This window comes from Pseudonaja textilis, chromosome 2, assembly GCF_049901715.1.
Source record: "Pseudonaja textilis isolate UNSWEBS1 chromosome 2, rPseTex1.2, whole genome shotgun sequence".
Taxonomy (NCBI): Eukaryota; Metazoa; Chordata; class Lepidosauria; order Squamata; family Elapidae; genus Pseudonaja; species Pseudonaja textilis.
Window position 1 is genome coordinate 2,744,016 of NC_141991.1, and position 21,196 is coordinate 2,765,211.

At 40.5% G+C, this 21,196-nt stretch overlaps 2 protein-coding genes across 7 annotated transcripts in view; both read left to right on the forward strand.

The window, feature by feature from the left end:
• Positions 1-5,085, forward strand: part of LOC148126548 (uncharacterized) — a 152,580-nt gene extending 147,495 nt beyond the window's left edge. For all 5 annotated transcript variants that reach the window (XM_087928160.1, XM_087928163.1, XM_087928158.1 and 2 more), the window contains one exon: positions 922-5,085. In XM_087928160.1, coding sequence (XP_087784286.1) covers positions 1,514-3,205 — 1,692 coding nt within the window. In that variant the 5' untranslated portion in view covers positions 922-1,513 and the 3' untranslated portion in view covers positions 3,206-5,085. The remainder of the gene's footprint in view (positions 1-921) is intronic.
• Positions 1-17,839, forward strand: part of LOC148126550 (uncharacterized) — a 165,296-nt gene extending 147,457 nt beyond the window's left edge. Inside the window, exons 1-3 of one of the 2 annotated variants that reach the window (XR_015742461.1) lie at positions 9,414-9,482; positions 15,487-17,420; positions 17,635-17,839. Coding sequence is in view for 1 of the 2 variants with exons in the window: in XM_087928328.1 (XP_087784454.1) it covers positions 16,016-17,350 (1,335 nt within the window). In the remaining variant the exon portion in view is untranslated. Of the gene's footprint in view, positions 1-9,413; positions 9,483-15,486 lie in introns of those variants that run through there. The other variant, XM_087928328.1, reaches the window with a different exon arrangement.
• Positions 17,840-21,196: the final 3,357 nt, after the last annotated feature.

Sequence of the window (21,196 nt, forward strand, 5' to 3'; positions counted from 1 at the left end):
TGTGTGTGTGTGTGTGTGTTTCAGGTGGGTCTTCAAGCTTTAGAAGGGGAGAAGGAAGGAGGAAGAAACAGAAAGAGGGAAAGAGGGGGAAGAAAAGGAAACAAAAGGGAAAGAAAGAAAAAGGGAGAGAGAAAGGAAATGAAAGGAAGAAAGGGGATGGAAGGAAGGGACAGAAAGAGAGAGAGAAAAGAAAAGAAAAGAAAAGAAAAGAAAGAAAGAAAAGAAAGGAAAAAAAGAAAGAATTATGGCTGTCAATTTGTGCCAAGTTTTGGAGATAGAACAATCTTTGGGAAATGAAATTTACACACACACTTATTGGCTCTCCACTCATATAAACCAGGGGATGACCCTAACTGTTTGACAACATGTATTTTCTTAACAGGGATGTTATGATCCACTATTAATGTACTATAATTTGTCAGTACTATTGTTTATAAATTGTAAATAGTGATGTCTATTGCTGGTCTAAGACCGTAATAAAGTAATATTTTTTTTCTTTATTTGTTTCCTAGTATGATTTGGTTGCTTATTAGTAACCTATGACTACCACTAAGTGTTGTATCTTATGATTCTTGATGAATGTATTTTCATTTTTCTTTATGTACACTGAGAGCATATGCACCAAAGACAACTTCCCTGTGTATCAAATCACACTTGGCCAATAAAGAATTCTATCTGTCTGTCTAATTGATGATAACCCTTGGCAGGGCTGAGAATTGGTGAATGACCTGAGTCAACAAGTGAATTTAATAATTGAATGGATATTTGAACTGGAACATGGTAGCAAATATCACAATTGATGTAAGAGATTATTCTAGCATATTGGCATGTTTGCTTTTTCATTGTAATGTACACTTTTTTCACATCTTCTGCAACCCTTTTATAAACAATAAAAGCTACATTTTCATTTGAATCTTACAGACAAAGATGATACCAGAAGACCACACCGGACAACTGAGAATAACAAGCAATATTGAAAAGCAAAGCAGATTGAGGCAGAAATAAAAATATTCTCCATTTCCATCAGAAAAACCACACAATTCTTCTCCTTCCACAGCAGTTGAGAGACAAAGGAAAGAAAATCAATACGAGATTTCGTGCTGCAAAAAGTAGAGTATGTGGAACTCAAGGACACAATACACAAAAAAGGCAAGGGAGATTATTTTTCCATTCAGAAAAAGAGGAAAATATCTGGAAGTGAGTGGGGAGGAAAAGGTTAATTGGATTGGCACATAAGGCAGACAGCAATACAGGTGTTGCCCTGCGAGGGAGAAAAGGGCTTAAATCAAAGCATCACTAAACAAGGGATCACATATATTTTTGACCTTCTCATGAATATCAGTGGTAAAAAAGCTCAATAGTTGTGCCTATTACGGAGAAAGCAGACGTCAAATTGCAAGTGATTAAGAAGGGAAGAATCCACTCTGGAGAAAAGCACATTCAAATGATCTGAATGTGGCAAAAGCTTTTGTCAGATCAGATCCCTTTTGATTGAAGAACCCACCCAAAAGAGATGCCCTACAAGTGCTTCCAATGTGCTAAATCTTTTAAGAAAAATGACAACTTGGTGATACATCTGAGGACTCACAGCAGCGAGAAGCCGTATGACTGTCCAGATTGTGGGAAACATTTCATTGGATATTCCCAATTCGCGAGACACCTGAAGACTCACACAGGAGAGAAACCCTTTGAATGTCCTGATTGTGGGAAAAGATTCAGTTACAATTCCGAACTGGTAAGACATCAGCGGACTCACACAGGAGAGAAACCCTTTGAATGTCCTCTTTGTGGGAAAAGTTTCAGTCAGAATTCTGACCTGGTGAGACACCAAAGGACTCACACAGGAGAGAAACCCTTTGAATGTCGTCTTTGTGGGAAAAGTTTCAGTCAGAATTCCAGCCTGGTGAATCATCAGAGGACTCACACAGGAGAGAAACCTTTTGAATGTCCTGTTTGTGGGAAAAGTTTCAGTCGGAATTATCTCCTGGTGATCCATCAGAGTACTCACACAGGAGAAAAACCCTTTGAATGTCCTCTTTGTGGGAAAAGTTTCAGACAGAATTATGACTTGGTGATACACCAGAGGACTCACACAGGGGACAAACCATTTGAATGTACTGTTTGTAGGAAAAGTTTCAGTCAGAATTCTCATCTGGCAGAACACCAGAGGACTCACACAGGAGAGAAACCCTTTGAATGTCCTGTTTGTGGGAAAGGTTTCAGCCAGAATTCCAACCTGGTAACACATCAGAGGACTCACACAGGAGAAAAACCCTTTGAATGTTCTATTTGTGGGAAAAGTTTCAGTCAGAATTCTGACCTGCTAAAACACCAGAGGACTCATCTAGGAGAGAAACCCTTTAAGTACCCTGATTGTGCGGAAAGTTTCAGTGATAATTCTTACCTGGCAAAACACCAGAGGACTCAAATAGGAAAGAAACCCTTTGAATGTCCTGTTTGTGGGAAATGTTTCAGTCAGAATTCTCACCTGGAAAAACACCAGAGGACTCACACAGGAGAGAAACCCTTTGAATGTCCTCTTTGTGGGAAAAATTTCAGGCAGAATTCTCACCTAGTGAGCCATCAGAGGACTCACACAAGAGAAAAACCCTTTGAATGTCCTGTTTGTGGGAAAAGTTTCAGTCAGAATTCTTACCTTGCAAAACACCAGAGGACTCATACAGGAGAGAAACCGTTTGAATGTCCTGATTGTGGGAAAAGTTTCAGGCAAAATTCTCACGTAGTGAGCCATCAGAGGACTCACACAACAGAAAAACCCTTTGAATGTCCTCTTTGTGGGAAAAGTTTCAGTCAGAATTCTTACCTGGTGAACCACCAGAGGACTCACACAGGAGAGAAACCCTTTGAATGTCCTGATTGTGGAAAAAGTTTCAGTCACAGTTCCAGCCTGGTAAAACACCAGAGGACTCACACAGGAGAGAAACCCTTTGAATGTTCTTTTTGCAAGAAGAGTTTCAGTCAGAATTATGACCTGGTGAAACACCAGAGGATTCACACAGGAGAAAAACCCTTTGAATGTCCTGTTTGTGGGAAAAGTTTCAGTCAGAATTCAAGCCTGGTGAGTCATCAGAGGACTCACACAGGAGAGAAACCCTTTGAATGTCCTCTTTGTAGGAAAGGTTTCAGTCAGAATTCCAGCCTGGTGAGCCATCAGAGGACTCACAAAGGAGCAAAACCCTTTTAATATTCTGATTATGGAACAGTTTCAGTCGGAATTCCTGACTACTGAATCATCAGAAGATTGACCCAGGAGAGAAACCGTTTGCATGTGTGGAATATGGGAAAGTTTCAATGGGAATTCTGACCCTGTGAAACACCAGAGGACTCACACAGGAGAGAAACCTTTTGAGCAACCTGATTGTATATTTCAGTCAGAATTTAAACCTGGCGATATACTGGAGGACTCATAGAGACTAATCTGTCTGTGGACGATGCTACTGGCATAAATAGTTCCTTATTGCCCACATGGAAATCCAACTAAGGGAAAAGTTGATGAGTTTATAGAAGGCTTTAATTTCATTTCTCATCTCTCATTAGGAATGTAGGTAAAAACATACCTCAGAATTAGACTTGGAAGTGGATAAAAAATGAAAAGGGCTAACTACCAGTTTCTCGTTATCAGCAGCAATTTAATTTTTGCAGAAGTAGTGGAATTCCTGAAAAAGTCTTGCGTGGTATCTTTTGTATATTGGTTATGGAATTCCCACACATGGAATTTCCGTCTTCTTGGTGTCCTCCATATTTTGAGCCCCAGAATTCCCCAGCCACCATAGAAGTAATCCTCTACATACAACTTAATGGGGCCTGCCAGTTTTGGTTACATGTTGCAGTGGTTAAGTGAGATTGCTTAACTACCTGGCCCCATCCCTTTCTCTCCCTGATGAAGCTGTTAAATAATGTTATTAATAAAGTCATTAAGCAGAACAGTGACCACCTCAGAGTTGTGGGAATCTCTTGGAGGCCTAGCCTCCACTACCCCATCCTTTGGGTCCCCACAGGCATTTTCCTATTCCCACTCGGTCCCTGCAATTGTTAGGCCTGACTCCCATCCCACCAGGCATCACAGCCTCCTCCTTCTCCATACCTTTCGAAGATCTCTGAACCTCATGTCGGTGAAGGAAGGCAAGACATGCATTTGTGGGCTTCATGACTGTGTTGTGGAAGCAGCTGTTATTTTGAATGTGCTTGGGATTCATGCCTGGGTCATGTGTCGGGCTTGTCGAAGCAGCTTCTATTTTCTCATGCCTGCCTCTGTCAAAATGTTGGCTGCTTCTGGGTCATTGTCACTGGGACAAAGTATTCTGCTTTGCTCCCTTAATACTTTGTAGACTGTCTTAAGGAATTGTGGGTGCACTGAAAATGGAGCTGCCTCTGGGAAATCTCCAAAAGGATAGGCTAAGTATACCCAGGCCATATGATAAGTACCACTTTTGTCAATATTGTGCTGTATACTGCTGCCACTGCTGAAAAAAGCCAATGCTTTTGCATAGTGCCAAGACAAGAAGCAGTGATAGAGTTGCTTTACACTGTGCTGGTGACAGCAGATCTAGAATAGTGTGTTCAGTTCTGGTCACCATGATACAACCAACCCCATGTGTCTATGATTCTATGAATTTAGAGGCAGTTTAGAAAATAGGTCCACAGCAGCTCCCTGAACGTGCTTGTAGTAAATGAATTTTTTTTTTAAAGGTTATTTTATTCAAAATATTAATAGACAGTACAAACTCCAAAAACAAAGAATAGAAAAAAACATAAAAAGAAAAAATGTACATTACAAAAGAGAAAAACAGATTTACTTTTATTATCCCCCCATTAGAATATTCATTAGAATATTGGTGCAATGTTAGTTTCTTCCCCTTCTGAAGCAGGTCCAAAATTTATAAAATTCTACCTGTATTTACAACCAATTCGACATTCATCTATGATCTATAAAGGCATTGTAATTAACAGGTGATCCAACAAAGTTAAACATCAAAACACTTTGTTAGCAATCTACTATTCCGTTTAATTTGTATAAAGTTTAGAATGGTTTCTTATTTACCATAAATTACCAGAATCATTGTCTCTGATTTGTCTGGGATGAAATATCTTTGTTTGATTCCTATTAATAAAACTTCTTAAGATTCTAGTTCAGAGCAATTAAGAGAACAGTTGTGTCTTATTTCCCCAAATCATAAAACCTCAATTTTCCAAATTGTTTTCCAGTTAGATATGGTTAGCTCCATTCTCCAGTGGTCTTAAGAAAGTCCAGTTCATCATGCTTCGAGTCTATTAACTCCAAATCTGTAGAAGCCACATCCACTTCAGCCTTCAAAATAGGATACAGAGCACAGAGAAGAGAAAAAGCGGGAAATATGGGAAACTCCCCCTTTACACCTACAGCAACCAATCATAACATAGATTGCCTCATGCAGGAGCCAGCACTCTCCAACCAATCAACTTAGAACTGCCTGTTCTTGCCCATTCTACAATGTTACTCTTCCAGCTACTAAATTTAATATCTTAACTCCCCTCCAATTTATAGCTGGACAGCATTGAAACCAAATTATTTCACAAGATCTTTGTGTTTTTTGTATACTTAATGGTTTTGTCATGAGGTCAGCTAAATTATTTTCTGCTGGACAATAAATTATGACTTATTACATTTTATTTCCCTGCATCCCTGACATTAGAATAGAATAGAATAGAATAGAATAGAATAGAATAGAATAGAATAGAATAGAATAGAATAGAATAGCTTTATTGGCCACGTGTGATTGGACACGCAAGGAATTTGTTTTGGTGTAAATACTCTCAGTATTCATAAAAGATACATTCTTCAAGAGTTGAGAATCATAAGGTATGACACTTAATGATAGTCATAGGGTACAATAAGCAATCAATCATACTAGGAAACAGTCAATATAAATCGTAAGTATACAAGTGACAAAGTTACAGTCATACAGTCACAAGTGGGAGGAGATGGGTGATAAGGAGTGGTGCCAAGATTTAACAGTAATAGTAGTGCAGACTTTGTAATAGTTGAACAGGGTTGAGGGAATTATTTGTTTAGCAGAGTGATGGCTTTCAGAAAAAAACTGTTCTTGTGTCTAGTTGTTCTGGTGTGCAATGCTTTATAACATACTCTCTTTCTTGTTATTTCTGTATTTGTACTCCAAAGTAGTTCTACAATGAACTATCACAGGAACTGGATATATCTAGTCAGGGATATCCAAACTTTTTGCAAGGAGGGCCAGATTTGGTGAGTTGAAAATGTGTGGAGGGGTGACCATTCAGCCTGACATTCTTTGAACCATTAACATTAAATGAGAAAAACACCGTCCGGCAGGGATGAGTGACAGGCTGAGCCGGTGGGGAGAAGAGGCTGCGGGCTGTTATAAATTTGAAAACGGGTGGCAATTGGCCCCCGGACCGGACTTTGGACATGCCTGATCTAGTCTTAACACAGAGAAGGTCTGGGGTTATATCATTTGAGGGACTGAAACAAGAAAAAGGGATGGACCTATTGTCCAATGCCCCTCAGAGGAGCACAAAGAGTAACGGAGACTTATCAAAAGGTTATCAAGTATGGCACTACTCTAGACCTCAGGGCCTGGGAGGAGGTGTGGCTGTTGTTATCAGAGAATCTCTAGTAGCCTCAGCAAGTCCCCTTTGTGGACCTTCCATCGGCAGATAGAAACGGCTGGTGACTCTGTCTTTGGGGAGCTTCCATCGGCCGATAGAAATTGCTTCGTGGCAAGGGGAGTGCATGTGAGCGCTTCTATCAGTAGTAGATTGGGGTATTCTAGCCTAGGCTACTTGCAGGGCACTCCTAAAGGCAAGTTTTCTCCCCCCCTGCCCTTCCCCCCCATTTCTCTTCATCTTGTGTAATTCTAACAAATGTGAGAAATGGCGAGGAAACGCATGGTTTAAGTAGGCCTAAATTTTGGGGGCAGGGCTAATTTCACCTCATGCCTAGAAATCATGCTGGGCCTTCCTATGGGTGGAGGCCGTATTGTTGGAGAAACACGGTATCTATGATCAATAAAGGCATTGTAATTAACAGGCAACAAAGTTAAAGAAGCAACAAACCAGCAACAAAGTTAAACATCAAAGCACTTTATTAATAATCTACTATTCTGTTTAATTTGTATAAAGTTTAGAACTGCTTATTTACCACAAATCACAATCATTGTCGGATCTGTCAGGGATGAAATTAATAAATAAAAGTACAGAGAAGAACAACCAGGATGATTAGGGGACTGGAGGCTAAAACATACAATGAAAACATACAACCAATGGTTGCAGGAACTGGCCTTGGCTAGTCTAGTAAAGAGAAGCACCAGGGGAGACACGATAGCGGTCTTCCAACATTCGAGGTGCTGCCACAGGGAGGAAGGGGTCAAGCTATTTTCTCAAGCTCCTGTAGGCCAGACAAGGATTAATGGATGAAAACTGAATAAGGAGAAATTTAACCTGGAAACAAGGAGAAACTTTCTGACAATGAGATCAACCAATGGAACTGCTTGCCCTCGGAAGTTGTGGGAGCGCCATCAGTTGAGATTTTCAAGAAGAGATTGGACTGCCATTTGTCAGAAATGGTGTAGAGTCTCCCCCTTGGGTGGCAGGTTGGACTAGATGACCTACAAGGTCCCTTCCAACTCTGACTATATGTATCTATCTACGTTTGATTCTTATTAATAAAATGTTTTCTTAAGATTTTAGTTGTGAATAATAAGAACAGTTGTGTCTTATTTCCCCAAATCATAAACCTCTTGGTCGATCCATTTTCCAAATGGTTTTTCAGTTAGATATGGCAGGTCCATTCTCCAGTCTTCTTAAGAAAGTCCAGTTCATCATGAACCGAATCTATTAATTCCAAATCTGTAGGAGGAGCCACATCCCCTTCAGCCTTCTCCAAACAAACCTGCAGTTTCCAAACCATGTTGAGGGGTCTTTTAAGAATCGACTGTGCTCCCTGTGGGAGCTTCTTGGGAAGAGCTCAGGCTCACAAAGCCATTCATTTGTGCGCTCTCATAATCCCAAACTCCTCCATCAGTCCCAGAGGACGGGGACCTCCCAAAGTAGAAATGTTTTTTTCTCACCACGATCCTTTACATCCATCTGGGTAATCCACAGATAGATAAGAATAGAATTCTTTTCTCCCTATGATGTTTCCAGCAAATGACATCCACTGGAAATGGATTTATTTCCTGGGTGTAATGGAGACAGTCCTCTGTCAGGGAATTATGCAGCAAGTTTCCAAATCAAATCAGAGACACTGAGGTAAATGTATATTTTTATAAAAATGAATACATTTAACATATTTACAGCAAACAAGATGGTCAGGAACACAGAAACATCCTGAGGTAAATCCAAATAGGATACAGAGCACACAGATGAAGAAAGAAAAAAGCGGGAAATATGGGAAACTCCCCCTTTACACCCACAGCAACCAATCATAGCTTAGATTGCCTCATGCAGGAGCCAGCACTCTCCAACCAATCAACTTAGAGCTGCCTGTTCTTGCCCATTGTACAATTTTGCTGTTCCAGCTACTAAATGTAATATCCTAACACTCCTCCAAGGTAATCTTGTGTCTAAGTGTTATCCATTCCCTCACCTATGTTAATACAACTGCTTGATAATAAAGCTCCCAATCTGGTAGCCCAAAACCCCCATTATTTTTAATCTTTCTCCCCCTCCTTCCCTCCCTCCCTGTGGGAAACCCAACCAAATGGGTCTGAGTGTGTAAGGTTGCAGATCCCTGGTGTAGTCTAACCCAGAGAAGGTTTGGGGTTACATCATAGCAGTCTTTCAATATTTGAGGGGCTGGAACAGAAAAAGGAGATGGACCAATGCCCCTCAGAGGAGCACAAAGAGTAAAAGAGGGAGGCTTATCAAAAAGACATCCAACCTAGAATCAAGTAAAATTTTCCTTTCAATGAGAACAATCAGTGGAAATGCTTTGCCTCTAGAAGTTGTGGTTGCTCCATCAATGGGGTTTTTTAAAGAGGAGATTGGACAGCCATTTGGAACAGTATAATATCTCCTGCTTGGAGAGTTGGTCTCTTCCAACTCTGTGTAATTCTGTAAGAACTTCCTAAACATTTAGGCCTCAGCTTTTAGCTAATCTTCACAACCTACTTTGTCACTTTTCACACGGATCAGTTGCAAAAGATAGGTTGCTAGGACTGGAAAACGACCTGGTAGCAATTTAATCAGTGAAAACATCTTACAGACACGTTAGAGACAGACAAGCCTGTTCTTTCGCTTCCTAGGAGCGGCAGTCACTTATCCGTGACTAGAAAGCCCTTAAATCGGCTCCTTTGGTTGAGCTTGAAGGAGTTAAAACCATCGAGTACAGCATTGCTAGAAAGGATGAGAGGAGATGAGCTTTTTCTTCCGGATCACTCATGGAAAGAAGGTGGTGTGCAGAGTGGGTTTTCGGCTCTTCTCAGGGTGGAAGCAGCAGCTGGAAGGTGAGTTGAGGTCAGGTGGGAGGAGAGGCTGGGAGCAAGTAGGGCTGTTGAGTTTCCTCTGGGATGTGGAAGCAGAGAAGCAACCAGGCTGAAGCGTATCAGCTGCTGCTACATGTTTCTTCCCTCCCCAGATTTTGAGTCCACTGGTGCTCCAAGCTTCAACAGTGGTGGCCGCAATTTTCTGCTGGTGGGAAGATTTTAAAAATCCTCCTTCAAGTTAAGCTTAATTCCTTGGGAAGAGCTTGTCCCCAAAAGTTGTGAGTTCTTCATCACTGAAGGGTTTCAAGAGGAGACGGGACAGCAATTAATCAGGAATGATATAAAGTCTCCTGCCAGAGCAGGGATTGGACGAAAAGACCTCCAAGGTCCCTTCCAACTCTCTTATTTTCTTATGGACCAGCTTTTTTCTTGGCATTCTTTTGGGATGTTCAGTTGTATAGTTAGTCCTCACTCACCATCCTAACAGTGAGGACATTAACCTGTAGAACAGCTGGCCTTCAGACCTTGTGGGTGCTTCTTCATCACTGGACATTTTGAAGAAGACACTTGTCTAAAATGGTATAGGATCTCCTGTTTGAGCAGAGGGATGGACTACTAGACCTTCCAGGTCCCTTCCAGGTCTGTTCTGATTCTGAATACTTTAGAATAGGGGGGAATTCATAAACGACTCAATGACTGCAAAGTGGCCAGTCCTGTGGCTGCAAAACAAGCCCGAATGATCAGGCCTTCATCATTTGTGCTTGATGGTTGGTGTGAGATCTTTGTGTTGATACGTTTTGTTTTGTTTTGCTTTCATCAAAATGACACTGCATTATGGCCAAACATCTGCACTTTAGTCTCATCTAAAGGACATTGTTCCAGAACTCTTCTGATTTGTTCAAATTCAAATGTGCAAATCTAAGTGTTGCTGCCATATCCTCTTTAGAAATCAGAGGCTTTCTCCTGGCAACCCTTACAAACGAATCATACTTGTCCAATCTTTTTCTAATTGTACTATCATGAATTTTAACACTTAATATGCTAAATGAGGCCTGTAGAGCCTGAGATGTATCTTTTCTTTTATGTACACTGCGAGCATTTGCACCAAGACAAATTCTTTGTGTATCCAACCACACTTGGCCAATAAAGAATTCTATTCTATTGTTCTATTATGTAATGCTTGGATTTTTTGTAATTTCTCTGAATATTGTGCATTCTGAACCTTCTGTGAATTTGCTTGGACTTCCACTCCTGAGAAGATTGGCCAGTTTCTTGAATGTTTTCCACTTGTGAATGTGGAACATAGAATGATGGAGTTTAAATTGTTTGGAAAAAGTTGTATAACCCTTCTCAGATTGATGGGCGGCAGCAGTTGCTTCTCTAAGAGCCCCGCTGATGTCTTTACTCTTTGGCATCTAATTCACACCTCAGTGCTGGAGACCAGGAAACTCCTACAACTTCGGCTTTTATAGATATAGTCACAATTGTTGATGATCAATTGATCAAGTGCATTTGATCAGCAGCACTGGTTGCTACTTTGCCTCTTCATACCTATAGAAGAAGTAAGGGTGTTTTTAGTGTTTCACATCTCTTGTTTTGGCTTTGTTTTTGTAAAATTAATATGGGCATAGTATATCAGTGTTGCTCATCTGATGTTATATTTACTTATTTTTAAACTGCCAAGGATGAGATTATTTTTACTATGTTGTGATAGTGCCCAAAGGCCAACCACACACATCACCGGATCCATCAATTTTTACAAAAATGCTACCCTGTTCCTTCTTCCCAGTCTATGTTTTAACTAGCAATCTTTGGGCCATGCCATCCTCCACTCCTCATACAGGAGAACTTTAACTTTCTCGGTATCATCAACAAATACTGTAATGTCCTCACTTAAGGAGAATCACATATCCACATACACAGTACATTTTACCACTGCCACCCTGGCTTCTAAACTATCGCCTTAAGCTTCAGGGGACTGCAAAGCTTCTAATTTAAGGCATATTATGCACAAGTCCAACTCAAAATACTTTCTAGCTAGCCAGACCAAAAGTCCAGCTCTTCCTTGAGAAGCAATCCGTTCCCCAAGGAAATATCCACTAAGCCACCAGCTATCTTTTGCCTTCCCACTTCTGGGCTAAAATCCTCAAAAGCCTTCCCTTATCCGGGTAATACTAGTCTCAAAAAAGTGTAAATATTTATCCCTCTGGCTACATATTCCTAATTCCTCTCTATTTTCTTTTTGACAAACAAACAATATTCCATAGGATGTATTCAAAATGCACACACATGAAAACATAAAAGGTGTAAAAAAAAAAAAACCTTCAGAAATAAAGCAACCATCCAATTCAGGTATTTTGGGTCACTGCTCTGAAATATATTTGAACAAACTAAAAACAAAATCACATTTCAGAGCAGGAAAGAAAAGGAAAAAGAATGTTTAAAATGAGTAGCATACAAGCCTCACTCCCCCTCTTTTCCTGCTTCTTCCTTTCAAAGCAAAAAGTCCTTGCGTAAGGAGCTGACAGACTAGGGGTAGAGGGAGGGGAAGTGTTTCACCTACCCAAACTCCATTCCTTTTAACAAAATACTTTTCCATTTCTCCCTCCCTATCTCTAACTTTATTAAATCACACATATTTCCCATAAATATCCCTCCCACCATGGGGTATTTATCAACATTTGCTTTAACAACAACAACAACATCGAAACCTGGCCGCTTTTCAGCACAAAGGTCTCAGGAACACCTTTCTTTATGAGCCTCAGGGCTTATCCCACACTCACATTTGTACAGCAATCGGACTTTTCTTTTGAACCAATATCACATACATAAAGTTCCATTTTTTTTTCTATTTAAAACAATCATAATTATTTCAGGGAACTTTCCACAAGCCAATAATCTCAATTTCTTAAACAACAATTTGCGTATTATTATCACATCCTCCCAGAAGATTTTGGGAAATAATCACACATAGACACTTTCATGCAAACATACCATTATAAGCATCTATAGCTCATTCTTCAGGCAGTGAGAAAGGGAATGGCTTTAGTCAAAATGTGATTTGGGGCACTAACCACTACCCATTTTCCACAGCTCTAAATTCAAACCAATAACATCTCACAATCATTTCAATCTCATTCACCTCACACTATTATTATTAGATATACATCTCGAAATGTTTAACAGAGACTGCAACACATTAATCAAAGGCAAAATATCTATGTCTTCCCATTTAGACAGGCCTCTTACTACCTGCTAAACCCCGGGTGGGAAAAACAATAAACATTCTTTTTAGGACTGATAAATCCTCAAGATATCACTGTAGTTTCTTTCTTCCTATCACACATAACAGCAGTAATTAACCTCACTTTCTTTTTTAAATTCAATAATTTATTCAAAGGAAATTCAAATAATTGACATATTAACCTCACTTTCGAATCACTTTCATGAACATTTCATGTTTACTCAAAGTCACACCCAGTGTTCTTAATTTTCATCAATCACTGGAGTTTTACTACCTGTCTCTAAACATTGTCACTTCCTTCTATAAATATAATAACCTCCCCAGAGGGGAAGAGAGGGATTAGAAGGAATTTCTTTTCCAGGATCTTTAACAAACATTTTGTTTCGGGGGCCCATATTCCACCCAAGACTTTTATTCCCTCCTTTAACTGTTTCCTTTAATAGAAACCACTCTACACTTCCAAAAGGAAGGAAGGCTCAGTCATGCGCACATCACCGTCAATTGTTCAAGGAGGAACAGACCACCCAGTGAGACTTAAGTACCCCTTATGTACTAATACTCACCCGGGCACTGGTGCTCTCCGCTTGGGCTACTTCCTCATTCAGCTTCTTGTTCAGGGTCGCCAACAATTCATTTGAAGAGCAAATCCACAATCCACTTCCAGAGAAGGAGAGCTCTCTCAAACCAGCCACTGAAATCAGCGTGGGTGCCCCACGGTCTGCAGACAGCTCACCTCCACCGGCGGCACGTCGGATGTCTTCAAGTCCCTGTTTGGGCGCCAATTATGAGAATAATCCCAAAACACAGAAATGGTGAACAATATGAAAGAGCTTTATTATTAAGCTTTTGCAAAAGGGAATTCTGCTCATGGCAGAAGACGTTTTCCCCAGGAAGGCTGGGGTTTATATACAAGTTCAAAAATACAGTGTCTGCCCCTTTCCTGGGTTCACAATCTATCCAACTACGTATCTCCCTACGCCACACCCAAATTAACACCAGTTTCCTTTTCTTTAGAAACTATCCTTGTTCTCATGGCTTCTTCCTGTAATGTTGTTCTCATGGCTTCCAAGCACAATGGATCATTAACTTTATTTTCAGGTCAGAATGACCCTAGCATCTCTTATGTTAATCTTTAAGCCAAGATATACAAACCCCCACTCCAGCCAAGGAACATGACATTTCACTTTTTAAAAATAACAAGTTACAAAACATAATTTGTTCGTTAGATAGTTATATACTTGTCCATTCCATTCCATTCTATTTTATTCTATTCCATTCTAGAAGGTGACATCTCAAACAAAGATGGAGTCCCTTCTGTTCTATATTTTCTCAGGTATAACTTGCAATAATTAAATTAAACCTTTAATTGTTAACATGCAAGCTCCCATGGCTGCTGTCTCTTCTGAGAGAGAAAGAAAGTGGGAGTCAGCCAACCTTGGTCAGTGAAAATGTAGTTAACAGCACAGAAACTGGCCATAATGCTTTTGGCGCTCTCCCAAGAAAAGAACAAGACAACATATTAGTCAAATTAGAAAATTTAAAGAAATCCTTGTTGGTCACAATGGACACTGCTGAGCCGCTTATAGAGCTGGTCTCCCCAATAAAGGAGCCTCTTCCTTCTCCCCCAGAGGGCAAGGGATTGCATGAATATGAGATGGAAAACAGAAGCCAAGATACTTAGGAACCACTAGAGGCTCCAGTAGAGATGGAGATACGATCATCTTTATGTGAATATCCTATGACACCATCAGTACCACATCAAGAGATCAGGAGAGGTCCCACGACAGTACCATCATCTCAAAGTCGAATGAAGCATGATCTAATAACTCTTTGCCCTACACCTAGAGAAGAGGCACCGGAATGGCAAGCTCTGTTAGCTGGTGCTAAAACCTCTTACTCTGAAGAATTTTCTCAGGCCAGGCAATGCAGGACCGGGTGCAGATGGATAATTGCACCTGGAACCTGGGACTCTAGGAGATTGGCTGGGAAGAACATAAGTTAATGAGCAACATTGGAAGTGTGTGTGTGTTTCAGGTGGGGGGAGAGAGAAAGAGAGGGAAGAGACAAAGAAACGGAAGGAAGGAAGAAGGAAGGAAGGAAGGAAGGAAGGAAGGAAGGAAGGAAGGAAGGAAGGAAAAGAAAGGAAGTGAAAGGAAGAAAGGGGATGAAAGGAAGGGACAGAAAGAAGAAGGAAGGAAGGAAGAAAGGAAGGAAGGAAGGAAAGAAAGAAAGAAAATTGGTTACAGAACGATAGCTGTCAATTTGTACCAATTTTTGGAGATAGAACAATCTCTGGGAAATTATATTTACACACATACTTATTGGCTCAGTACTATTTTTTTTATGTATGGTAAATAGTGATGTCTATTGCTGGTCTAAGACCATAATAAACTTATATTTTTCTTCTTTATTTGTTTCCTTGTATGATTTGATTGCTAATTAGTAACTTATAACTACCAGTAAGTGTTGTATCTTATGATTCTTTATGAATGTATTTTATTTTTTCTTTCTGTACACATATGCACCAAAGACAAATTCCTTGTGTATCAAATCACACTTGACCAATAATAACCCTTTGAAGAGCTGAGAATTTATGATTGACCTAAGTCAACAAGTGAATTTAATGATTGAATGGATACTGGAACTGAATATCTGAATTGATGTTAGAGATTATTCTAGCATATTGGCATGTTTGCTTTTTCATTGTAATGTACACTTTTTCACATCTTCTGCAACCCTTTTATAAACAATAAAAGCTACATTTTCATTTGAATCTTACAGAAAAAGGTGATACCAGAAGACCACATTGGACAGCTGAGAATAACAAGCAATATTGAAAGGAAAAGCGGATTGAGGCAGAAATAAAAATATTCTCCATTTCCTTCAGAAGAACCACACAATTCTTCTCCTTCCACAGCAGTTGATAGACAAAGGAAAGAAAATCAGTGAGAAATTTTGAGCTGGAAAAAGTAGAATATGTGGAACTCAAGGACACAATACACAAAAAAGGCAAGGGAGATTATTTTTCCATTCAGAAAAAGAGGAAAATATCTGGAAATGAGTGGGGAGGAAAAGGTTAATTGGATGGGAACATAGGGCAGACAGTAATACAAGCGTTGCCCAGCGAGGGAGAAAAGGGCTTAAATCAAAGCACCACTAAACAAGGGATCACATATATTTTTGACCTTCTCAAGAATATCAGTGAAAAAGCTCGAAAGTTGTGCCTATTACGGACAAAGTAGACTTCAAATCGCAAGTGATTACGGAGGGTAGAATCTACTCTGGAGAAAAGCACATTCAAATGATCTGAATGTGGCAAAAGCTTTTGTTAGAACAGATCCTTTGGGTTCGCAGAAGAACCCACCCAGAAGAAATGCCCTACAAGTGCTTCCACTGTGGTAAACCCTTTAAGAAAAATGGCAACTTGGTGATACATCTGAGGACTCACAGCAGTGAGAAGCCATATGACTGTCCAGATTGTGGGAAACATTTCATTGGATATTTCCACTTTGTGAGACACCTGAGGACTCACACAGGAGAGAAACCCTTTGAATGTCATGATTGTGGAAAGAGTTTCAGTTACAATTCCCAACTGGTAAGTCATCAGATAACTCACACAGGAGAGAAACCCTTTGAATGTCATCTTTGTGGGAAACGTTTCAGTCAGAACTCTGACCTGCTGAATCATCAGAGGACTCACACAGGAGAGAAACCTTTTGAATGTCCTGTTTGTGGGAAAAGTTTCAGTAAGAATTCTCATCTGGCAGAACACCAGAGGACACACACAGGGGAGAAACCCTATGAATGTCCTATATGTGGGAAAAGTTTCAGCCAGAATTCCAACCTGGTAACACATCAGCGGATTCACACAGGAGAAAAACCCTTTGAATGTCCTCTTTGTGGGAAAAGTTTCAGACAGAATTATGACTTGGTGATACACCAGAGGACTCACACAGGAGAGAAGCCCTTTGAATGTCCTATTTGTAGGAAACGTTTCAGCCAGAATTCCAACTTGGTAACACATCAGAGGAGTCACACAGGAGAAAAACCCTTTGAATGTCCTGTTTGTGGGGAACGTTTCAGTCAGAATTCTGACCTGCTGAAACACCAGAGGACTCACCCAGGAGAGAAGCCCTATGAGTGTCCTGACTGTGGGAAACGTTTCAGGCAGAATTCTCTCCTGGCAAAACACCAAAGGACTCACACAGGAGAGAAACCTTTTGAATGTCCTCTTTGTGGGAAAAAATTCAGGCAGAATTCTCGCCTAGTGAACCATCAGAGGACTCACACAAGAGAAAAACCCTTTGAATGTCCTCTTTGTGGGAAAAGTTTCAGTCAGAATTCTTATCTGGTGAAACACCAGAGGACTCACACAGGAGAGAAGCCCTTTGAATGTTCTGTTTGCGGGAAAAGTTTCAGTCAAAATTCCAGCCTGGTGAAACACCAAAGGACTCACACAGGAGAGAAACCCTTTGAATGTCCTATTTGCGGGAAAAGTTTCAGTCAGAATTCCAGCCTGGTGAAACACCAGAGGACTCACACAGGAGAGAAACCCTTTGAATGTCCTGTTTGCGGGAAAAGTTTCAGTCAGAATTCCACTCTGGTGAGCCATCAGAGGACTCACAAAGGAGCGAAACCCTTTTAATATTCTGATTATGGGAACAGTTTAAGTCGGAATTCCTGACTGCTGAATCATCAGAGGATTGACCCAAGAGAGAAACTGTTTGCATGTGTAGAATATGGGAAAGTTTCAATGGGAATTCTGACCCTGTGAAACACCAGAGGACTCACACAGGAGAGAAACCTTTTGATGAACCTGATTATGGGTATATTTCAGTCAGAATTCAAACCTGGCGATATACCTGAGGACTCATAGAGACTAATCTGACTGTGGATGTTGCTACTGGCATAAAGTTCCTTATTGCCCAAATGGAAATCCAATTGAGGGAAAAGTTGATGAGTTTATAAGAGGCTTTAATTTCATTTCTCATCTCTCATTAGGAATGTAGCTGAAAACATATTTCAGAATTAGACTTGGAAGTGGAGAAAAAATGAAATGGAAAAGGGCTAACTACCAGTTTCTCGTTATCAGCAGCAATTTCATTTTTGCAGAAGTAGTAGAATTCCTGAAAAAGTCTTTTGCGTGGTGTTCTTTGTATATTGGTTTTGGAATTCCCACACATGGAATTTCTGTCTTCTACCTTTTTGTCAGCCATATTTTGAGCCCCAGAATTCCCCAGCCACCATAGAAGTAGTCCTCTAGATACAACTGTAATGGGGCCTGTCAGTTACGGTTGCATGTTGCAGTGGTTGTTAAGTGAGATTGCTTAACTACCTGTCCCCATCACCTTCTCTCCCTGATGAAGCTGTTAAACAAATGTTCAAGTTGTTAAGCAGAACAGTGACCACCTCAGGGTTGTGGGAATCTCTTGGAGGCCTAGCCTCCACTACCCAATCCTTTGGGTCCCCACAGGCATTTTCCTATTCCCATTGGGTCCCTGCAATTGTTAGGCCTGACTCCCAACCCACCAGGCATCACAGCCTCCTCCTTCTGCATACCTTTTGAAGATCTCTGAACCTCATGTCGGTGAAGGAAGGCAAGACACACATTTGTGGGCTTCATGACTGTGTTGTGGAAGCAGCTGTTATTTTGAATGTGCTTGGGATTCATGCTTGGGTCATGTGGCGGACTTCTGGAAGCAGCTTCTATTTTCTCATGCCTATCTCTGTGTCAAAATGGTGGCTGCTCCTGGGTCATTGAAAAAATTAAGGAAACAGTTGGTCCACTAAAGAGAGAAGATGGTAAGGAAGTAACAGGCAACACAGAGAAAGCAGATCTGCTTAACTCATTCTTTGCAACCCTCTTCACGCAAAAAGAAATTATAGCTCAACCCACCAAAAAGATAACTGTAAAAGACAGACCAGAAATAGAAGTTAAGATAAGCAAAAAAAATAGGAAGAGAACACCTGTCTGATCTTGATGAAAACAAATCACTGGGGCCTGATGGATTACATCCCAGAGTTTTAAAGGAGCTGGCAGAGGTCATCTCTGAACCACTGCCCCATATCTTCCAAAAATCCTGGAGCACCGGGGAACTACCAGAGAACTGGAAAAGAACTGATGTGGTTCCCATCTTCAAAAAAGGAAAAAAAAACAGGCCCAGGAAACTATAGACCAATCAGCCTAACATCAATATCCAGGAAGATACTGGAAAAGATAATAAAAAAACATCTGCCAACATCTAGAAACAAGTAAAGTAATAACTAGCAGTCAGCACAGGTTTATTAAAAACAGATCATGTCATTTCATTCTTCAACACAGTGACAAAATTAGTAGACCAGCAAAATACTGTGGACATAATATATTTGATTTCAGCAAGGCATTCGACAAAGTAGACCACAACCTACTTCTTAGTAAGCTAGAAAAAAGTGGAATAGATAGCACCACCACTAGATGGACTCACAACTGTCTGGCAAACCGTACTCAGTGAGTAGTCCTTAATGGGTCTATGTCTACATGGAGGGAAGTAAGCAGTGGGGTGCCACAAGGTTCCATCTTAGGCCCAGTACTCTTCATTAACGACTTAGATGAGGGAACAGAAGGGGAACTTACCAAATTTGCAGATGATACTAAGCTGGCAGGAATAGCTAACACCCAAGAAGATAGGCTCAAGATCCAGATGGATCTTGATAGACTAGAACACTGGGCCATATCTAACAAAATGAAATTCAATGTAGAGAAAAGTAAAGTCCCACACTTAGGCACGAAAAACCAAAAGTACACATATAGACTGGGTGAAACCAAGCTCAATAGCAGTAACTGTAAGAGGATCTTGGAGTCTTAGTGGACAACCAGCTAAATATGAGCCATGCAGCAGCAGCCGCCAAAAAAGCTCATGCAATCCTAAGTTGCATTAACAGAGGATACAATCAAGATTAAGGGAAAGTACTAATACCATTCTATAAAGTCTTACTAAGACCACACCTAGAGTACTGCATCCAATTTTGTTCACCACATTATAAAAAGGTGTTGAGACTCTGGAAATAGTACAGAGAAGAGCAACCAGGATGATTAGGGGACTGGGGTATAAAACATACAATGAATGGTTGCAGGAACTGGGCTTGGCTAGTATAGTAAAGAGAAGGACCAGGGGAGACATGATAGCAGTCTTCCAATATTTGCGGGGCTGCCAAAGGGAGGAAGGGGTCAAGCTATTTTCTAAAGTGCCTGTAGGCCAGACAAGGATTAATGGATGGAAACAACAAGGAGAGATTTAACCTGGAAATAAGGAGAAACTTTGTGACAGTGAGAACAATCAACCAATGGAACAGCTTGCCCTCAGAAGTTGTGGGAGTGCCATCACTTGAGACTTTCAAGGAGAGATTGGACTGCCATTTGTCAGAAATGGTGTAGGACCTCCCCCTTGGGCGGGAGGTTGGACTAGATGACTTACAAGGTCCCTTCCAACTCTGATTATCTTTGTTATCTGTTATCATTGTCACTGGGACAAAGTATTCTGTTTTTCTCAACACTTTTTAGACTGTGTTAAGGAATTGTGGGTGCACTGAAAATGGTGGCTGCCTCTGGGAAATCTCCAAAACCTCAGACAAAGTATCCCCAGGCCATATGATAAGTACCACTTTTGTCAATATTGTGCTGTATAGTGCTGCCACTGCCGAAAAAATCCAATGCTTTTGTGCATAGTGCCAAGACAAGAAGCAGTGATAGAGTTGCTTTACACTGTGCTGGTGACAGCAGTTCTAGAATAGTGTGTTCAGTTCTGGTCACCATGATACAACCAACCCCATGTGTCTATGATTCTATGAATTTAGAGGCAGTTTAGAAAATAGGTCCACAGTAGCTCCCCGAACGTGCTTGTCGTAAACAGACTTTTTTTAAAAAAGGGTTATTTTATTCAAAATTTTAATAAACAGTACAAACTCCAAAACCAAAACAAGAATTGAAAAAACAAATAAAAAGAAAAAAATGTACATTACAAAAGAGAAAAACAGATTTACTTTTATTATCCCCCCATTAGAATATTCATAAGCATATTGGAGCAATATTAGTTTCCTCCCCTTCTGAAGCAGGCCCAGAATTTTATAAATTTCTACCTATTTACCACCAATTCAACATTCCTCTATCTATGATCTAAAGCAGGGGTCGCCAACCTTTTGGACCTCAGGGGCCACCAAACTCATAATTTTAGATCCCAGGGACAACTAACTGGTCTGTGGGTGTGGCCTAATTTGTGGGTGTGGCTTGGTCATGTGACTGGCTGGGCATGGCTTGTATGTAAATATTATGTTTATATAAATATTGATTTTTTTTATAAAAAAAAAATTACCCAAAATCAGGCAAAGCAGGCAGATTGAGTTGCTCACAGAATCATTCAGTGATCTATCTATCTGCCATCGGCTAGCTCAGTCACAAATTTGCTACACTGAATTTGCTGGCAAGCGAACCTTCAGTCCTAAGGAAGGTTCGGCT